At 48.6% G+C, this 19,856-nt stretch overlaps 1 protein-coding gene across 1 annotated transcript in view; it reads right to left on the bottom strand.

The window, feature by feature from the left end:
* Positions 1–282: 282 nt before the first annotated feature.
* The window catches only part of LOC118785399 (E3 ubiquitin-protein ligase ubr3-like), a 32,485-nt gene continuing 12,911 nt past the window's right edge, over positions 283–19,856 (bottom strand). Inside the window, exons 22-39 of the mRNA XM_036540014.1 lie at positions 19,649–19,819; positions 17,402–17,838; positions 15,527–15,615; positions 12,741–12,890; positions 12,172–12,305; positions 11,799–11,909; positions 11,187–11,384; positions 10,628–10,764; positions 9,261–9,346; positions 7,203–7,308; positions 6,760–6,860; positions 6,153–6,277; positions 4,699–4,806; positions 4,099–4,224; positions 3,337–3,516; positions 2,305–2,514; positions 1,637–1,776; positions 283–760 (exon numbers count right to left, since the gene is read on the bottom strand). Coding sequence (XP_036395907.1) covers positions 643–760; positions 1,637–1,776; positions 2,305–2,514; positions 3,337–3,516; positions 4,099–4,224; positions 4,699–4,806; positions 6,153–6,277; positions 6,760–6,860; positions 7,203–7,308; positions 9,261–9,346; positions 10,628–10,764; positions 11,187–11,384; positions 11,799–11,909; positions 12,172–12,305; positions 12,741–12,890; positions 15,527–15,615; positions 17,402–17,838; positions 19,649–19,819 — 2,727 coding nt within the window. The 3' untranslated portion in view covers positions 283–642. The remainder of the gene's footprint in view (positions 761–1,636; positions 1,777–2,304; positions 2,515–3,336; positions 3,517–4,098; positions 4,225–4,698; positions 4,807–6,152; positions 6,278–6,759; positions 6,861–7,202; positions 7,309–9,260; positions 9,347–10,627; positions 10,765–11,186; positions 11,385–11,798; positions 11,910–12,171; positions 12,306–12,740; positions 12,891–15,526; positions 15,616–17,401; positions 17,839–19,648; positions 19,820–19,856) is intronic.

Here is a 19,856-nt window from a genome sequence, read left to right as displayed (position 1 = left end):
GAAGGAAAAAAAATGGCACAAGACTGCAAAGCGTAAGAGAGGAGGGGGGATGGGTCAACTCAGACATGGCACCAAGTTATAGGGGCTTCATCGTTTTCAGCGCTGCTCTCAGGACCAGCACTGCCTTCTAGTACTGTCTTCTAGTCCCATGCAGTTCACTCAAGGACCTTCTGTAAACACACCTGTTTAAAAGGTGCCACTGGCCAGATTCACACAGCTGCTGATGGGGAAATTTGACTTTAACATTTCCAGAAGTGAACACACACATTATGGGGGGGGGGGGGGGGGACCTCTCAAAGCGGGTAGCAAAGGCAGCACATCCAGGGTGCGTCTGGAGCGGAGTGACGTTTGCACTTTCGAAAATCCCTTTATCACGAGCTCTGCTTCCTCATTCGGCTTTTCAAACTCTTTCAGTCTCACCTCTTTCAAAATTACACTTAAATCACGTATTAATAAAACACACTGTTAATCCATTGTCTTGATTGTATACCAAACTGAACATATTCCAAGACCGTGCCGGCGGCGCCTCCGGTAAATTTAAATCACGTGAGAGATTACCGAGGGCCGAGGCCGCCACACGAGGCCGAGCATTCACCCTCCCGGCGGGGTGTGGGGGTGTGGGGTTCGGGGAAGGCCGATATGTCAGAGTCCATTGTAGTGGGGCCCCCAGCGCTTGTTAATGTGGTCGAAGGTGTGGGACACCCACTGCTGCTCCAGCACCTGATACCTCTCCTCACACAGGAACAGAGGCTTTCCACGGCTGCAGGGGGGAGGCCGAAAACACAGGAGGGAAACGACCAGAGGAGTGTGGTTAGTACCCCCCCGCCGTAAAAACAACATTAACTAGTTATCCTCTTCACGAATCCTGATACTTTGCAGTGAGACTTTTTGATACTTAATACTTGATACTTGATACTTAAGAGTTTAATCTGTATGCACTTTCGTAAGTCGCTTTGGATAAAAGCGTCTGCTAAATAAATAAATGTAAATGTAATCAATTAACAGTTCTTCCATTAAATGCCACTATGAATAACCAATTACTCTGGCTTAGATTTGCTATTAACCGAAAATTGTGAAATCATAGTTGTGAATTGTAACCTTGCATGCATACTCAGAACATATAACAGTGGGGCCTACATAACACTCTGTGTTTACGGTCTTTGATATTTATTATATAAGGGCTGCACTACCTCCAGTGTCTGGCTGTGCTTAACAGGACATTTTAGGAGTGTGTGAGCACACCTGTCTGGTGTTCATATGCCCACAGTATTACCGCCTGGGCAGAAACCATCTTTTCTAAAGTGGCTTCATGAACCTCCACCAATAACTAATGATTAAGTTCTAAGATGACACTGAAGAGAAATCCACACACTGAATTCCAAAATGATCATAAATCCTCAGGGCTGCGCTGCTGAATCTTTACTGCTAGTATGGGGTTGTGTGGTGTGATAGGGTGTGTGGTGTGGTGTGTGAGGTGTGGAGCAGTGTGTGAGGTATGGTGTAGTGTGTTTGTAGTGTAGTGTGTGAGATGCGGAGTAGTGTGTGGGCTGTAGTATTTGTGGTGCGGTATGGTGTAGCGTGGTGTGTGAGGCGGGGTACAGTGTATCGCGGTACGGTGCCGTGAGCGTTTCGGTACCGGAGGTCTCGGTCCTCCTCTCCGTGGGCGTCCAGGTAGACGGCCCCCCACAGGCAGAAGCGGTGGCCTCGGATGATGATGATGACGGAGGCGTTGATGAGGAGGAAGATTCCCGTGGCTGCCCCGCAGTGCTGGGAGTGCTGCAGAGACACAGCCAAATGAACTCAAACCTGCAAACCCCTGATCACACAGCAGTGTTCATGCACTACAAAGAAACTGTATTTATTTTACATCAGCTATGTGCAGAGTTAATTCTGCATCTGCTGTCTGTAACTACAGTGATACAATGTACAATCAGATACTTATTTGAGTATAACAACGGCATACTACACAGCAAAAGGTAAACAGTAACCTCACCATTAAACCTGTGAGTTCAGCTTAGCCTCGCTTGACACTGTAACCCAGTTACCTCTGCACTGATTCAGCAGCTGAGTGAAAGCACAGCCAGTTCCCCGTATCCAGTTACACACGACCTCACTTACACATTCAGAGCCCCTCACTCACCAGAACACACTCACTGTCTCACATTCACCAGAACACACTCACAGTGCGTCTCACTCACCAGAACACACTCACAGTGCGTCTCACTCACCAGAACACACTCACAGTGCGTCTCACTCACAGTGCGTCTCACTCACCAGAACGCACTCACAGTGCGTCTCACTCACCAGAACGCACTCACAGTGGCCCTGCTTCTTGCAGCACAGGCCCTTGAGGCAGACGAAGGTGCCGCACACCAGGCAGAGGGCGGGGTCCTTGGGCACCTTGCTGCAGACGCTGCAGACCTTCCTGTGGTAGTACTGGAAGATGGTGTTGTAGCTGTCGGGCAGCTGCAGGAGGCGGGGCGTGGCCCACTGAGGGTCCTGCACCAGCAGGGTCTGGGGAGAGGCAGAGACATTACATTACATTACCGTCAATTAGCAGACACTCTTATCCATAGTGATTTACATAGGTTACAATTTTATCCATTTATATAACTGGATAATTACTGAGGTAATTGTGGGTGAGCTACCACGAGCAGTGTCCAAGCGGAGAATTGAACCTTTTGGTTACGAGCCCTGCTCCTTACCACTACACCACACTGCTGTCCCACACCTAGAAACAGCTCTAAGCCCACATATCCTGCACCAGTCACTGTCACAACATGGAGCTGCATGAACAATGGCAGCCAGCGCTACCTAATGTACTGTAAAAAATGCACACAATCCTCTTCCATCAGGCTGCACTTCTGCATAACAGAGGCTTCATTAATCACTGAACGTAACAGCCACATGACAAATCTAATACTACAGGCTGACGTACAGAGGAACAGAAAAGATTGGCCTACTTAACATGCTGAGACAGAGGTACATTTTTTGATCCTGTTGATTTTTTTCTTTGTTTCCTTTTTTGGTATTGTGGTATGTTGTCTGGTTTTTGGTATCGCAGCGTATTGGTGATCTGCTGTCTTGTGAAATTTGTTTCCCTGTCCTTCCTACCTGCACATGGACATTTGTCTATAGATTGGGGAAAATTCAGTGTTATTTCAGAGTGCTTTTATGATTGCAATCGACCTTTTGTGTGAAAAAAATCTTATAAAGTGAGGAAAAAAAAGAGTTGCAATTCAAAGCATTCAGTGTTCAAGTTTGGCTGTCAGGACTGAGTATTTGCGTGATCGAGCCCCTCTGGCTCCGGGTTCGAGCCAGACGGGAAGCACTCACCAGCGCCTGTACAGGCTGCAGGTCCGTGAGGCTGGTGACCTCAGCGCACCACTGAGAGATGAGCTGGAAAGGGCATACCACCCACTCCAGGCAGAGGGCGCTGTTTCTCAGGCTGTGGGGCTGCGGGGACGGGGGTGTCAGACCGAGGCTGCTGGCCAGGACTGAGAACTCCTCTTCCCTCTGCACCGAGAGAGGAAGGAAGAATGCGGGGTTAGGAATGAACCGAGGCACAGAGACTGCGGTGGGAGGCTGTAGGGGGTCTTATGTGGGGAGGGAGGCGATCTCATATGGGGAGGGGCAGGCACAGTGATTGTAATGGGTCTATATGGGGGGGCAGAAGCTGTAGTGGGTCTCGTGGGGGGGGGGGGGGGGGGGGGGGCGTGACTGTAGTGGGTTTTATAATTGGGGGGGCAAAGTGACTGAAGTGGGTCTCATATGGGGCAGAGGGCAGACTAGCTGTAGTGGGTCTCATATGGGGGGAGGGCAGACTGGCTGTAGTGGGTCTCATATGGGGCAGAGGGCAGACTGGCTGTAGCGGGTCTCATATTGGAGAGGGGGGCAGTGAGACTGTATTTTGTTTCATATGAAGGGGGCAGAGAATGAAGTGGATCTCATATGGGGGGGCACAGTGACTGTAAGGAGTTTCTTTTGGGGGTAGGGACAAACAGGGTGTTGTGTGTTAGTTTAGAGGTGTGGAGGAGGACGGGGGGGGGGGGCACACAGGACGGTCGCAGGCCGAGCGCTCAGCCCGCGGTACGCTACCGAGCAGCCCGGCAGGTTGTCCCCGTAGAGGTGGTGCTGCAGGAGAGCGGAGAGGCGCAGGAAGGGTAGGCAGAGCCGCTGCAGTCTCTCCTCTATGGACTGAGACGACCAGGCGCTGGAGTTCAGCTGCACAGAGCGAGAGAGAGACTACAGTCACCTCACAAAACATCAGCGGGTCAAACCCTGCTCCTGGAGAGCTGCATCTGTATCTCACAGAACCAAGATAACAGTTAACATAGAGTCAGTTGGTTCAATATTGTTTGAAACAATCTCAGACCAGTGAGCATAACCCTATTTTAGCCTAACTTGTGTTCATGCTTGAATAGTGTTGTGCTCACACTCACTGGTCTGGGAGTGTTGTTAGCCTGATCTGACACACTCATTCAGTTTGAACAGATACACTTATGTTCTATTGTGCTGGAAGTCACTCCAGATAAGGGCATATGCTAAATGTAATGTAATGTAACAAACTGAATAAATAAAGTATTTATGTTTAACAGGGACTCGATGGATGGTGGATTGGATCAGGGCTAAATACTGTCAGTATAAAATTTGAAAAGACTGGCTGGTTGAGGGTTGATCTCACGCGCTGTTTCTCACCTGTGTGTTGTCGTCAGCCTCGGCCTGGTACACGCTCCTGCCCTTGCCCAGCTCACTGATGATGTGGCTGAGAAGGACCTCCCAGCTCTGCTCTGCACTGCTGGCGTTCTGAGGACCGAGGGGACGGTAAACAGAGTCCAAAATGACTAACAGGGGTCTCACAACCCAGGGAAAGTCACAGGCACAGGGTCACCATTTCGTCTACAAGCTGCACCTTTAAAGGACCGAGACCCCAGTAAAGCAAGGGTTGGGCCAAGGTCGTCTGGGGGCTACTTTACTATGTCTCCATGCTTAATCCCACACTTCCATTTTTAAATTTTAGATTTTGAAATGCCGTTTGATCGCAGTGAAATGTGTTTGGAGTGACAGAAGTCAAAGACAAGTGAAACTGATCAAACTGTATAAGACCGAACATAGACAGTTTCAGCTAATGGTGCCAGTTTATAGGTCAGCTGACGTTTGTCTTTTGCATGCTGCTAATAACTCAGAAATATACTTTATTATAATGCAGGCAGTGAGCTGTGGCTGCAATAACTCTTCTCACACAATAAACTGTCAGACGTTTGATAGGCACTGAAACATTACTGAATGTTCAGATGAAATCCAGCTGGTTTACATAATGCTTTGTGTGAAGTACAGCAGTCCTCGTTGATCACACTGACAGTAGGATATAAAACAGGCACATTCTTATCCGTCTGAGGCCTTCTGCATCTTACATCAACTGCTGACAAACTGAATGTCTCCAGGTATCTTTCTGCAGGAACGCGTTCTTTTCGTAGCAGCTTCGGGTCTTTACTTTTTTTTTTTCCCCCTCTGTAATTTCAGCAAAAAGGTGTCACTCCACCTGTGGGCTGGCATTTTAAAGCACTGACGGTGCAGTTTGAATGAGCGCTCCACTGTTTACTGAAGAGAGGCCCCTGCAGCCCGAATGGAAGAGAACACTCTGGAAAAAGACGCACCACTGTAATCTCGTCTTTGTCCACCAGTGCAATTTATAATCAGACACAGCTTTCTGTAACAAAGCCTTTAACAGCCTTCAAACGAGCAGCTAACGCGCCACTCCCCTGGTGATCACACACACAAGAGAACACTGGATAATGATGATGGATAAAGGATATTTACAGGACAAGCCTCTTAAGGGAGAAAAAAGCATTGCGATGACTATATCAACAGCAATTTGAGCGAGATTTCTGGTAGAGCCATTCATACATCCTTCGTAATGCGAGGAATGTGCTTTAGAATGTGCTAATCCTATGATAAGACACGGAGGAGCCGAGACATGAGAAACATGCCCGCTCATTCAGCATTGCAAAGCGTCTTCAAAATCAGGGCGCCAGAATGACATACTCCTAGCGTTTAAAAGGAGGAGCAGGGCTGCTGCGTGGCCAGGCAGTGCCGGCCCGCTGATGCACCTCCACAGGCAGGTGGGGGCACGTCTGACTCCGGTACCGTACCTTCCTGAGGGCTCCTGACGAGCTCCAGGGCTGCCTCTCCTGCGGGCTGAGCCGGGCTGACAGCGCGGCCAGGGCCTGGCTGTACTGCAGGGTGTACAACACCTTCACCACACAGGTAAAGTGCTCTGCAGGGACAGGAGCGGAGACAGGCCCAGGTGAGTCAGGCCCAGCACCATCAGCACATTACTGTTACCACTGTTAGCATATCCACTGATTATGTACACTGTAACAACCACCAGTCCCATGTATACTGTACTATTACGATGTATACATATCTGAACAGTATTGATTAGTATATACGTATGGGTATGTAATATTAATGTGTACCATTATCGGTTTGTTTCATCATTTAATGTTTAAAGATACAAAGATTAAAAATATGTAATCTTTTTTGCATCTTGTAATTGGAATAAAGCATCTTATTCTCTTCTCTTGTATATTGTATTTAAGATGGAAATCTATTCCCCCAGCGTGGTTCTGCCTGGGTCTAGCTCTAACAGTGAAAAAGCCTCTTACATCGAGTGCCTCGTTATTCAAACCTTGTGTTCGGACGCATAAGGAACAGTATGCACGCGGAAAGGGGTGGGGGGCGTGAGAGGGGCGGTACCTTTGCGCAGAGGCTGGGGCATGGTCAGCACAAAGATGATCAGCAGGGAGGGAACGTCCCTGAACAGCACAGGAACCTCCGGCCTCTTATCTGCACAGGTGCTACTGGGAGAAAAGGTGAATTTTATGGTGATTATCTTTTTATACACTGGCTCCTTTATGGTGGAAGCTGCAGGGTCAGTGACAGCAGGGTTAGTGTAGGACAGGGGGTCTGTAAAACGGGATCACAGCAGGGTTAGTGTAGGACAGCATTGTCACAGCAGGGTTAGTGTAGGACAGGGGGTGTGTAAAATGGGATCACAGCAGGGTTAGTGTAGGACAACATTGTCACAGCAGGGTTAGTGTAGGACAGCATTGTCACAGCAGGGTTAGTGTAGGACAGCATTGTCACAGCAGCGTTAGTGTAGGACAGGGGGTGTGGATGGTACAGTCTGTGTCACTCACTCTTCCTCTCGGCTGGGGATGATCTGTGTCAGCCGGGTCCAGGGGTTGTAGGCTGAATCAATGCTGTACAAACGCATGTGTGTGGCCAGCACGTGAAAGAGCTGATCTGAAGACAGAGGCACACAACCCTGTTAGCACACAAGTTTTTTGTTTTTATGACTTTTTGTCTGTATATGATGTTCTCAGATGGAACCTAAATGAAGGAAATAAAAGCCTGAAGGTGAATGAATGTCTGGGCCCAAGTGTCTACTTCAATTTAAGCCCTGAATGATCATTGTGCAATATGTACAACTTCAGATAACTAGTGTTATAGTGTAGTAGTACAAATCATTTGAAAATGAATCTGCCCAAAGGGGGTAAAGTCTGATCAATGGGAGTGGGTTCTGGGTCTGAGGAAGGAACTAAACTACATTAGCAAATCAAGACTCAACTGAGCCCCTAACCTGGGAATGAACACCTGCACAGAATGAGAGAAAAAGCACACAGCCTTGCTATGAGCATGTGGCTCCCTGTAAAATGCCAGCAGGAATGAAGATGCCTTCTGGCTGCAGATATCGATCTCCCTCCAGGTTCACCGCTGCTGTCTCTTGTCGTGATTTCTCCGTCCTGCCCCAGTGATCCCTCAGATAGCTGTCTGATGCTCTGGGGGGCCACAAAAGTCCCCAGCAGTTCGCTCCTGTCATCATTCTAGAAATCTCAGACAGAAATTTCCGGACATCTACCCCCAAACTGCCCATAACAACTCCTTCTGAACAACATTCTCCATCACAACGCAATTGATCTTATTCCTCAGGCTCCGATATCATTTCCACAGCCATTTCGGCATCTCTTCTGCAGATGCATGAGGACTCCCAGAAGTACCACCATATCTAGGCCATGTATCTCGCCGTCATCCTGCCTTGAGTGCGCGGCGCTACCCTATCCATGACGTATTCATCCGCCGTAATACATAGGACAGTGCCTTCTGAGAAATAGGTCTGCGTTGCCACCGCCTCCCATTTCCTGTGAGACAAGAGCACTAATGTACCGCAGCTGGGTAAATGTGCTCACCGGAGCTACCGTGTGCTTACTGTGACTCAGACACAGGTCACGCCCCAGCCTGAAAACCGGTTTTTTGCTCCAGTGGAGGATGATGGGTACTCCAGCGCCGCGAGGTGCAGTGATTTATTTCCGCTGAACGAGTGGAGGAGGAGAGAGCAGAGGCAGGCGGCTTTAACATCATCATGGACCGCTGTCTCTTTGTCCTGCTATTACACCCGCAATGAACAGCATGAGCTCCTGATGGCACACAGGAGCTACAAAGACTTTACTCAAGCCATGCTACCGGTCAATACGAAAACCTGTACAGCAATTCTTTCTATAGGCAACAACGCTAAGAGAACCGTCCGTACCTACCGCAACCGACCCCAGCGCTTTGGGTGAGTCACGAAAACCCTCTCACTCATAAATCAACTGAACAGACAAAGCTTCATACACCACAGTAAACATTCACGTATATGCCCAATGAATATCAAGAGACTTGCGGACCCTTTGTTGGGTCTGTCAGAGTTAGCCGCAGAAGCAGCAGTCTCTGGGCAGAGGACCAGGTGAGAGATACAGGATCACTGCCCCTCACTCCTGAGAAAGATGTAAGACCCTCTCCGGGGAGAAGCCATTATTAACCTGTAATAGACAGTGGCAGTGTAGCACACTGGTAAGGGGCAGGGCTTGTTACCGAAAGGCTGCTGGTAAAAAGCTGTCTAAATGGATAACTTGTAAAACTTGTAACCTATGTAAGTCGGTCTGGATAAGAGCATCTGATAAATGACAATAATTTAACAACCTCACTTGAAACAACTATTAACCTGTCTGCTTCAATCCTTTTGTCCGATGCAGATCTGAACCTCCAGACACCGTGGCTACAGCCGAAAAGGGTCTGTCTCTACACTACCATTTCAGCCATCTGAGGGGAAGGGGTTGATTCACACAGCTGTGATTGACTGTGTTTAGGACACGCCCCCTCCCGTCCTCCGTGTAGTGATAGGGTGTTAGAGGCAGAGAGGCGGGGTTTGGACTCACTGAGGCAGGAGCGCTTGCTGGCTGCGCTGGCTCCTCCACTGCATAGATCCCCCCCGCGGTGCACCAACTCCAACTCCAGATTCGTCCTGAGAGAGAGAGAGAGAGAGAGAGAGAGAAAGAGAGAGAGAGTAGTGAGTAATGTGTGAGCTGGTCAGTCAGTGTAAGATCTGCTGTATGGGCAACTTCTCCACACAGCCACATGACCTGGATCAGCCAATCACGTGCAGCGAATTTCCCCACAGCTTCTGACCGTTACACTGTCTCCAGTGTTTCCTGCTACATTTCAATTTGCCCATTTGTGAAAATAACCCTGGTAAATCTGAGACAGCCTTTTTCCCCCGGTTATTAAGCATTTCATATGTTACTAAAATAGGACTAAACTAGTGGCCGTTATAATCCTTAAATAATCAGTTTATTTTGCCAGGCGGAGGGGACGGGGGCTGATCTCCCCTCTCCCCGGCAGAGAAAGCAATTTCACGCTGATAACGCGGCTACGCCCAGCTCCATCTGGCTGCTGCTGATAACAGCACCAACGCTGCCTGCGTGACTGAGGAATTTTCCACTGCTGAGGCTAGCTGCGCTGCTGTTCCTCTGATGGCCAGCGGGGGCGCCAGAGTCAGGGAGAGGGACCGCACGCGGTGGGGCAGACCATGAGGGGTGAGGGACCAGGGGTGAGCGGTGCTGGCTGAGAGTACCTGAGCACTCTAACAGGGGAGGTAACAGAGTATGGGGGTTTCATGCACTTCTCTCCCCTAACAGTAAAAATTAAAGACCTACATGCCTTTGTGGGTGACTGTCTTCTCCCTGCTAACTCATAGAGAGACCGAGACAAACTTAGGCTCAACTGCTAAAGGCCGACAGAGCGAGGGAGAGGAACTCAGAGTTCAAGTCCTTCTGAGGCAAAGTCCTAGTGCAGCAAATCTATTCAGCTGAGCTGATAACAGACACGATGGATTGCGTTTGAATCCAAAAGCCAATGTACTTTCAACGCTGCCTTAACTGCTGAAGGCTATGCTGCTTAGAAAGCATCTGTTCTCTGTACAGTGCCCAACCAATTCAGCTGCCTAATCACAGGCACTAATATAGCCATTACAGAGTCCCTACAGTGCTGCTGGGAAACCAGAAAAAATGGCAACTAATCAATTTTCCCATGGAGGAACAGTATCTCTGGTGTCCTTCATTCAGACTCTGCAGTGTTGGGATAGAGCAGGGTAGGGGGGCAGGATGCAGACTCCAGCCTCCCTCAGACAGGAGCAGGCCACCGAGGGCACCCCCCCATACACACTTCACCACAGTCCCACTGGTGCAGAGGGTGTGTTACAGACACACTGTTTCCGGAACAGCATGGCACCGGCTTGCTTTCTCACCTGGCTACAGAGTACATGAAGAGAAAGTCGTTGTCAGGCGAACCCGGGTTCCTGCCGTAGTCCATATACTTCTTCTGAGTGGTGTTTTTGATGTCCTTTATCACGGACTCCATCTCCTGACTCAGATTGGACTCAGTCTGAAAAGACAGGCCTGGAGTCAGAGGGAGGCTGATTTCTGTTTGATTTTGGAAACGTGGTGATGATGATGATGAATTTAATGATAATGTAAGGACTCCCAGATCGGCACATGGCTTACACACTGCATTCGATTAGTTATCACCACGGCAACCACTGAATAACACAGGCCCAGTCACACATAAAAAGATGCATATCTCACTTACTTGGGTCATTATTTTAGCCGAATTTGTAGTGCGCTTGTTTGTACATCCTAACCAACTGCACCTTTTTTAACGTTTCAAAGAAGTTATCAGCTGTAACCCTCAGGCAGGAACGTCCAGGTGAGATTACGGGGACATGCAGAGAGGGGTACGTCACTGGGGGGGGGGGTTGGGGGGCACTCAGACTGGAAGAGACCTCTCTGCCTTACACTGATGCTTACTGGGAAAGTTCCCAGCTGCTCCTGCAGATCCTCCACCTCCTTCACCAGCTCGGCGGTGGTCTTGGCACAGTGGGCGTGCCAGGCGCCTGGCTGGCCCCGCCCGGGGTGACACGGCAGCACGCTGTTGGCGAACTGCCGGCACAGGGGGCAGGTGAACTCGCCCTTATCCACCGAGACACCCTGCAGCACCTGGTCATTCTGCGAGAAAGCACACCGGATCACCACACTGGGACAGCAATCTGTGACCAAAGCACATGGCTTAGGGGTGGCAGTGTAGCATAGTGGTAAAGAAGAGGGCTCATAACCAAAAGGTTGCCGGTTTGATTCCCCGCTGAAGCACTGCTGCTGTACCCTTGGGCAAGGTACTCAACCCACAATTGCCTCAGTAAATATCCAGCAGTTTAAATTGGATAACATGTAAAACTGTAACCTATGTAAGTCACTCCCCTCTCCTGGGCTCCCCTTTCTCTTACAAATGTTCCCCTGATACATGATGGGTCTTCAACAGAAAAAAAACATGGGTGTTCTATCCAACAAAAGCCAAATTTTTAAAAACGTATAAAGCTGCAGAATTCTATTTCCAGCGCAGATCATCCCCTCCTTTCTGCTCACCCGCAGAGACTGCATGTAGGACTTGTGGCAGTCTATGTGCAGGGTGTGCCCACAGGTCTGCACATACACGCCCCCGTCCCAGCCGATGGACACCGACTGCAGGCAGGAGCTCTGGGAAACACAGGAGCGGCAGTGTGAGTGAAGAGGCAGGCAGCACCGTGGACAGCCCAGCCGATTCAGCTCCGCACTGAGCTCTCTGTTCTTGTCATTCTGTGAGGAGGCTGCTGTAACTCATTATAACTGGGTCAAAACAACTAACCGAGGAATTAGTTCAGGACAACGCCTTGGAATTACACCAACAGTTAGTCTGTAGACACAGGTTTAGGGTTAGGGGCATGGGAGGGATTCCCGAGTGTGTGAGTCAGATACGTACATCCTTGAAGAAGCACTGCAGGAGGGCGAGTTTGGCGGCATGGGCCCCTCCGCACGTCTCCCCCAGGAGGGTCTGCTCCTCCTCGCTGGTCGGGAGGCTCTGCGCCTGGTCACTCCTCCGCCGGTGGCCCAGGACTGAAACACACACAGGGTTTCTGAGAAAGGTTTTTTCTGTTTGTGAGGTGCGGGCAAATTGTTGTGGGCAGCGGCATGGCCAGTAGGTTGCTGGTTCGATTCCCCGCTGAGTCACTGCTGTTGTACCCTGGGGCAAAGTACTTAATCTATACTTTCCTCAGTAAAAATGAATAAAACTGTAACCTATGTAAGTCACTCTGAATAGGAGTGTCTGCTACATGATAATTTTGTAATGTAAAGTAATGAGCTCCTTGTTGACTGAACACCAACTTGCATTTTCATTTGCTCATTATTCAAACTGCAAACTGGGACTAATGTGAAACTACATGACAGCAAACCAGAGCTACTGCCACCAGTTTCCATGTTACACACTCATACGGACATATGGTTGTACAGCGGGCCCGGGATGAATCCGGGAGTGGCGCGGGGTCCTACCTGAGGTGGCCTGGAGCAGAACCACGAGGCCCATGGGCTGCTGGTCGGTGGAGGGTCCGCTCTGGCCGCAGATCACGCAGTCGTACAGAACCTCGGACTCCGGCAGCTCGGAGGCAGCCAGGTCCATGGTGACGTCTGCGTCCGGTGACTCTGTGCGACACAGCACACGACCCCGGTTAGGGCTACCCTGCGCAAGTCCGCTGGTGAACACCAGATTCGGGATGACCCTGCTCAGGACGGGTGAATCTAAGCAGATGCTGTCTTCAGCTTTAGGTGTCATGTTTACTGTGCTTATGTAACAAACTGTTAAAGCCCGTTCCATTCTGAACAGGCCACTCGAAAGCACTGGCAAACCCGATCTCCCACCCAACAAAACACCTAAGAAGCACGGCCCAATGTCACTGTTTATTTAGCAAAATAAACCATAAGCAAATGACTGTAGTCCTTCCCCTGTGGGAAATGATAAAGTACTTCCACTTTATTCTTTTGTCTCCAGAAGAGTGCTGTGAAGAATCAACCAGCTCTGTGTGGAGACACTGAAAGCTGCAAAAAGACCTTCCCAACAGCCAGAAAAACAGGGCCCCACAGGAAATAAAACATGTTCCTCTATAAAATTACATTTCCTTTTCCCAGTTACGACATCCAAGTCATTACAAACTAAATTTAATAGTAATGGCAACTGCCATTTCAGTGTGGTGCACAAACACCATCTATTACAGCCTGTGGCTGCGTTTGCGGTCTTTTCATATCCGCGCAATCTTGTCATTCCTTCCTGAAACCAAACGCCGTACCTGCAGCACCCACCGGGCCAGCCACCCTCGGGGGAAACGAACCCTTACGCAAATATTCAGTGATTCACGCGCGCCGAGTTTTATCCATGTCACATAATCAAAATCTAATTAGCCTTTTTCTCCCCCCGCTTTAAATTAGAAAGCTAATAAAAGACGTTTGGAGAGGAGGGGATGGAAGGTTCGGCCAGCCGAGTGTAAAACTGAAAAATGTGGGGTGGTAATGTAGTGTGAAGAGTTCCTGCGTGAATGTGTGTGGGGTGGGGTGGGGGGAGGGGGAGGGTTTGAGAGCTAGGGCAGCCAGACACCCCTGAGAGGAGACGCCACTAAAATGCAATTTCTACAGGAAATCAGCAACCACCTGCACAACCCCATCCCCCATCTGCAAACTAATGCAAAGCAACAGCAATAATGGAAAAAAGCACTATGCTCATATGCAAAAGGTCTGCATTTGCACAACACACACAAATAATTATTAATGACAGATACAGTAATCCATTTATCTGAGGCCTTTTTAGTTGTGAAGTAAGACTCGGGGGGTTAAAAGTGCCAACTTTAAAACATGGATAACATGTAACACACAGAGTACCAGAAGAGTGTACAAGTACAAGCTACTTTTCACAGGAAAAGGGAGCAAACTTTACCATACAATGCAGAGATTCTGCATCTCCGAAGGACCAGAATTTGAACGTACAACCTATTAAAGCAAACACTGTTTTTCATGGTTAATTTACTTCCAGCAAGGCAAGAGAATCAATTTCACTTCACAGAATTAATTTCAATTTGATCTGGATATTAACACCACAGTAATAAATCCCTGTGTCTCTTCAGCTTCTTTCTGATTCACTGCACAGGCACACTGCATAGATTTACTACAGAGGGCGCACGGTGGGCACGGATCCAGCTGCAAGCAAGGAAAGCCAGAGCGTTTTTTAAAGCTAAAAATTCAACAGCCCTGTTGAGGCTCTCACTTCCTAATCAAGGGCATGATTCTTCCTCTACTACCCACCTTGTATGAGGGTATTCCCACAGTGACTCCACCTGGCTGCTCGGTGTGAACCAGCATGGGTGGCCCTTGAGGACCATTTCTAAATTCTTTTCTTAACAATAAAGCGAGGCCAGAGGCTTGCGCCTGCGGTTAAAAAGGACACAAAGGAGAGATTTTTCTTTTTCACCTCTGTACCTTTGCTCCTTAAAAAACTACAATGCGTCTCCCGTGTTCTCATGCGCTTATACATGGTTGTGCCGCCACCATTTCTGTTTCTCTCAGCAGCACTGATAACTCACTGCACACAGCCTGGGATGAACCCTGCTGCGGTTTTTCCCTCTAACTGCATTACTCAGTCCGCTGAAAGAGGAAACCAACTAAAAATTCACAGCTTCAAAAACAAATCCTTATTCTCACTCACCACTCTTGTTTAAAACAAATGTATTTGGGCTGGATCTGACAAATGACGAGCCCTTACTCATATTTACCTAATGCACTTCCTTAACCATGACCAGGTATTGCGGTTTATCTGTCTGCTCCACTTCAATGTGAATTTCTGCTAAGTCACTGCCACAGACTTCACCTCCGAGTGTTATGCAATGTTCAGACATTGCCTTGTGATGCACAGGGTGTCAGATATGCAACCAGTCCTTGTTTGCAGTTGGCACTGTATTAAGTTAAGGGTACGAGGTGATTGCTGTCGCTGTTTACTTATATGTGGTAGCTCTGTTTTTATAAAACATCTTTTTATAGACCATTTGACACCCTTTAAAGAACATTTGTGAAACTCTTTCTTCCCATTCACTCATTCTAATGGTATATTTTTTGCCTTTATGCTTATGGTTATCGTTTTCCCATAGCGAAATTCAACATAATTGATTCACATGATGTGGTGTCTGCTTTTGGAACAGAAACACAAAATTAGCAAAATGAAGCAAAGCTTCACCTCCTTCCTTAGGGAAAGAGGGAGATCACAGCTGGACTGTTTGGGTAAGTGTGATAGCACTCACCCACATCCACCGCACTTTCCATGAAACTCTTCTGTCTGGAGGCAAACTCAGCCAGCAGCTTCTGCTGTCTTTCTCTGGCCTTCTGTCGCCTGGAAGAGAAAATTGCATCACAGACCACCAGAACAAAGCCCTCTGCTGGTGAACACATTTAAGAGCAGTCTGAAGGAGCACATACAAAATCCTATATTCTGATTCACCTGAACAACACACCTGTTGAAGGAGGAATGCATTGTTTTTTATACAGTCATGGACTTTGGATTCAGTTGGGAGTCTACTACTACAGACAGTTTAAACACAGCAGTTTATCTTCTTGGTTTGGTGTTTCAGACTGGGTAACAGTGTTTCAGTAGTGTACACACTTAGCTTACAACTGTTGTTTTGACAGGATTTTAATTTTTTTAAATAATCATAATTTACACCTTATTTCAATCTTCCCAAGCATTTGCTAACTGAGACCTGGAGTATTACCCATCTGTTGTGTATCTCACTGCTGAAAATAGACATGAACATGTCTAATCAATGTTGTGCAAGATGAGCCCATATTAATTTCACTTCAGCAAGGCTTACGCAAGCATCCTCCTCTCCACTGAGAGCCTAGCCATGTAAACATGTGAGAACCCCTTCTCGGGTTCAGCAGAGTTCAACACAGATGCCCTTCACTGTGAGGGTCCAACTGCACATCCGTCACCATGGCAACCGCATCACATCAGTGTGAGAAAGTTCTCGCATGAATGGAGAATCCACCGGTTTTTACAGACTCGATTCAGGGTACCGAGGACTGGACTCGCGCTGGCTGGTGGGGCAATGGGCCGACAGCGCTCACATTATGGTAAATTACCACTCTGAATACTTTTACTGCCCCTGTCAGCTGCCTCACTGCATAGCAATGCACTCATTTCCCTCACTTTCACGAGTACTGTACTGTAAGAACATCCTCACAAATCCATAAAATCTCAATTTATCTCAGATGGAGACATAATGGAAATATTTTTTTTAAAAGCCACCAAATTAAAATCTAGCATCTAATAATGAATTCTGTATTAAATAACTGAATGGATATCATATATTGCACATATGACATGTTGCAGAGGCTGGCTGGCTGGAGGACGGTCCAACCTGCTCCTCTCCCTGATCACCCTCTCTGTCTGGCCCTGGGGTGGCGAGTTCCAGGGACAGCAAACACAGGCCCCTAATAAGGGGACATAAATGCATCCCGCCATCCCGCCATCCCGCCAGGAGAAGCACTGCCCAGTAACTCCCCAGGACAGGGGAGACACTAAGCCCAAGGAACATGCCGTTCTACATTCAGATTCACATGGCATTGAGCGGATGGCTGTCGCCATGGTGATGTCCGATCCTGCAGAGGAAATGCCATCTTTGTCTGGTAACGCGACTCATGAACACTGTGCCATTGATGCTGTGGCCGGGATTTATGCAGCGTTTGCTTTTCCACTGGCACATCCTGTGAAAATATTCATGCTTAAATTCCAGGGATGTAGGGGATCATTGTGAGTGGAAATATCAGCGGGCTGCATTTAATGCTGTATTAATGGCCTGACTTTTTATCTTTAGGGATCTTAGTGATCCATCAGCCCAGGTTCTGCGCATGTTACACTACATTACATTATTATTATTTAGCAAATGCTCTTCTCCAGAACAACTTATATAGGTTACAATTTTTACACGTTATCCATTTAAACTGCTGGATGTTTACTGAGGCAATTGTGGGTTAAGTACCTTGCCCAAGGGTACAGCCGCAGTGCCCCAACAGGGAATGAAACCGGCAACCTTTCAGCTACGAGCCCTGCTCCTGACCACTATGCTACGCTCCCGCCCATGTTGTTACAGATCAGTCTCACACTCTCCCCCGCTCACCTCTCCTCCTTGTCCAGGGCCTTCTTGTCGGTAGGGGCGTTCTTTTTTGGCGGGACCGGGGGCGAGGTCTTCATGCAGATCTCCTCGATGCCGTGCCTGCTCTGCCGGCTGCGGGTGGCGGCCTTGGCCAAGATGCGCTCGATGGCGGTGACGCCGTCGCCGTGGGCGTAGCGGGCGGGGTCCGCCGTCTCCAGCCAGTCGCCGGACAGCGAGTTCTGCCGGCCCGACAGCTTGTGGTGCAGCTTGATCAGCAGCGACAGCATGCTTTCCCGGATCTCCAGGATCTCCGTCACCATCTGCGGCGGCGGCCCCCACTTGGAGTAGGAGGGCTTGGGCCGCACCGCCTGGCTGGCCTCCCGGCTGCAGCGGTTGATGATCTCCTGGAACTTTCTGCGGCGCTCTGACACCAGGCTGAACAGCTGCGCCTCCCGCAGGTTCTTCAGTGACATGACAAGAGATCGGGGCTGTCAGTCTCCGCTACGACAGCCTGGGCTATATGCTCAGTCTAAATCTACATTACAAACCCCTGATGCAAAACTCATATTCTGAAATGGTACAGCTGGAATATGGGGGAAAGGGAGTGTTTGAGAGAGAGTGTGTGACTATAGGGCTAAAGATTTCAGAAGCAGCAATGTGCCAGTTGGCTTTATGCTCAGTCCAAATTTACATTACAAAACCCGGATGCAAAACTCACATTCTGAAATGTTCTGCCTGGATTTGTGGGAAAGAGTGTTTGAGAGAGAAGATGTGGGACTATGAGGCCTATTAATATATCAGATCTTGCAGGCAAATCTGCAGAAAAGATTTAAGAAGCTGCAATGTAGCGGTTGGCATTAAATCAAGAATCTCAATCCATGTAACCAGTACGGTTGAATGCAGAGCTGAATTGCATTCCAGTTCTAGTTTAGAGAGATTTATGTGTAGGTTATGGAAGCATTCAAAGTAATCAAAAAAAGATCTGCATGGTGAAACAATTTCACAGACTGCGTTTTCTTCTTTATACTGTAAAATCTGTTCATGGCCAGTGTTTGAAATGGACTCAACATCTTTTGTCTCTGGGTTCTACACAATTACCATAATCACAGCACACACTTACAGAGGAGATATATTCCTCTCTGACATGCCATATGAAAGACAGCATACCCCATCTCCAAGCAGACAGTGCATACACTAAAATCCTGCACTTAGTACAAATACCTGTTTTAACCTCTCATGACTGAAGCTTAATTTATGTGTGAAAGCGAGGCTAAAATTAGTTGTACTTCACACAAACCATTCAAAGGACTGTTAAGTAACTGCACGTAACAATGTCGGTGCTGTGTCAATCAGACATGCTGTTAGAGAGCACAGGTTCCTACAGTCACAACACAGCCAACACTTTAAATTAGTTTTGGTGTTTAAAAAGGACAAACCACCAGGGGGAACTTCACCAAGCAAAAACAGTCAACAACATCTGAGGCATTTCAGCACGAAATGAACAGAAATGTACACACTCTGAGCGAAAATGAGTCCACGGGGCTTATGCAAGACAAGTTAGGAGAACATACTGCCAGCTAACAGCCTAGCAAGGCATCCAGCTAACAGCCTAGCAAGGCATCCAGCTAACAGCCTAGCAAGGCATCCAGCTAACAGCCTAGCAAGGCATCCAGCTAACAGCCTAGCAAGGCATCCAGTCAGTCCCGCGTTCCGAGACCAAGCTGCAACTGTGCAAGGCATCCAGGCAGCTAACAAGGCATCCAGCCCCTCTACACCATAATGTTAAATATGCTCCAGGCTTCACGCGGCTACCTCTCGCCAGTTCCCACTCAGGCGTCTGGAACTCTGAGCTTGAGTCTGAGTCTGAGGCGACAAACGAAAGTCAGAGACACAACCTTTCTTCGCTTCTCGGTTCCTTGAAGAACGCAAGCTCATACTTAACGATGAGGGGTCACCTCCGATGACTCAGGCACATAAAGGGGAAGATGTGTGACAAGCATTACACGGAACTATTCGTGACATCTTCAATTACAAAAAAATCTGCAGAGGAAATGCCCGGTACACATTACGAGCTGATGCCATATTCAAAACATGTGGGAAGTAATATTTGAACATAAGTACAAGGGTATGCAAACATATTTTACTTGTCAAAAGTCAGATGAGACTGTGTGTGACAACGCTTATTTAAAGAAATGTCCAGTACAGGAAGTGACACGCTGCACACTGTACCCACAGAAACCGCTCCCCGGTGTGTGCGCTGCGGTACCTCACCTGTCCCAGGGTAGAGGTGTCCGTGCTGGTGCTGGGAGGGGGCTCCCTCTTCACCTCGGGGGCGGTCTCAGGCACCCGGACCCTGACGAAGTTGATGACGTGGTGGAGGTTGGCCAGCAGGCTGGTGCCGGGGAACCAGCTGTCGTGGCAGTGCTCCTCTATGCAGGGATCCTGGAACACAGAGACGCAGCGTGTGAGAGGCGGGGAG

The sequence above is a fragment of the Megalops cyprinoides genome, chromosome 11 (genome assembly GCF_013368585.1).
Source record: "Megalops cyprinoides isolate fMegCyp1 chromosome 11, fMegCyp1.pri, whole genome shotgun sequence".
Classification (NCBI taxonomy): Eukaryota; Metazoa; Chordata; class Actinopteri; order Elopiformes; family Megalopidae; genus Megalops; species Megalops cyprinoides.
This window is presented reverse-complemented; position numbering and strand designations above follow the sequence as displayed.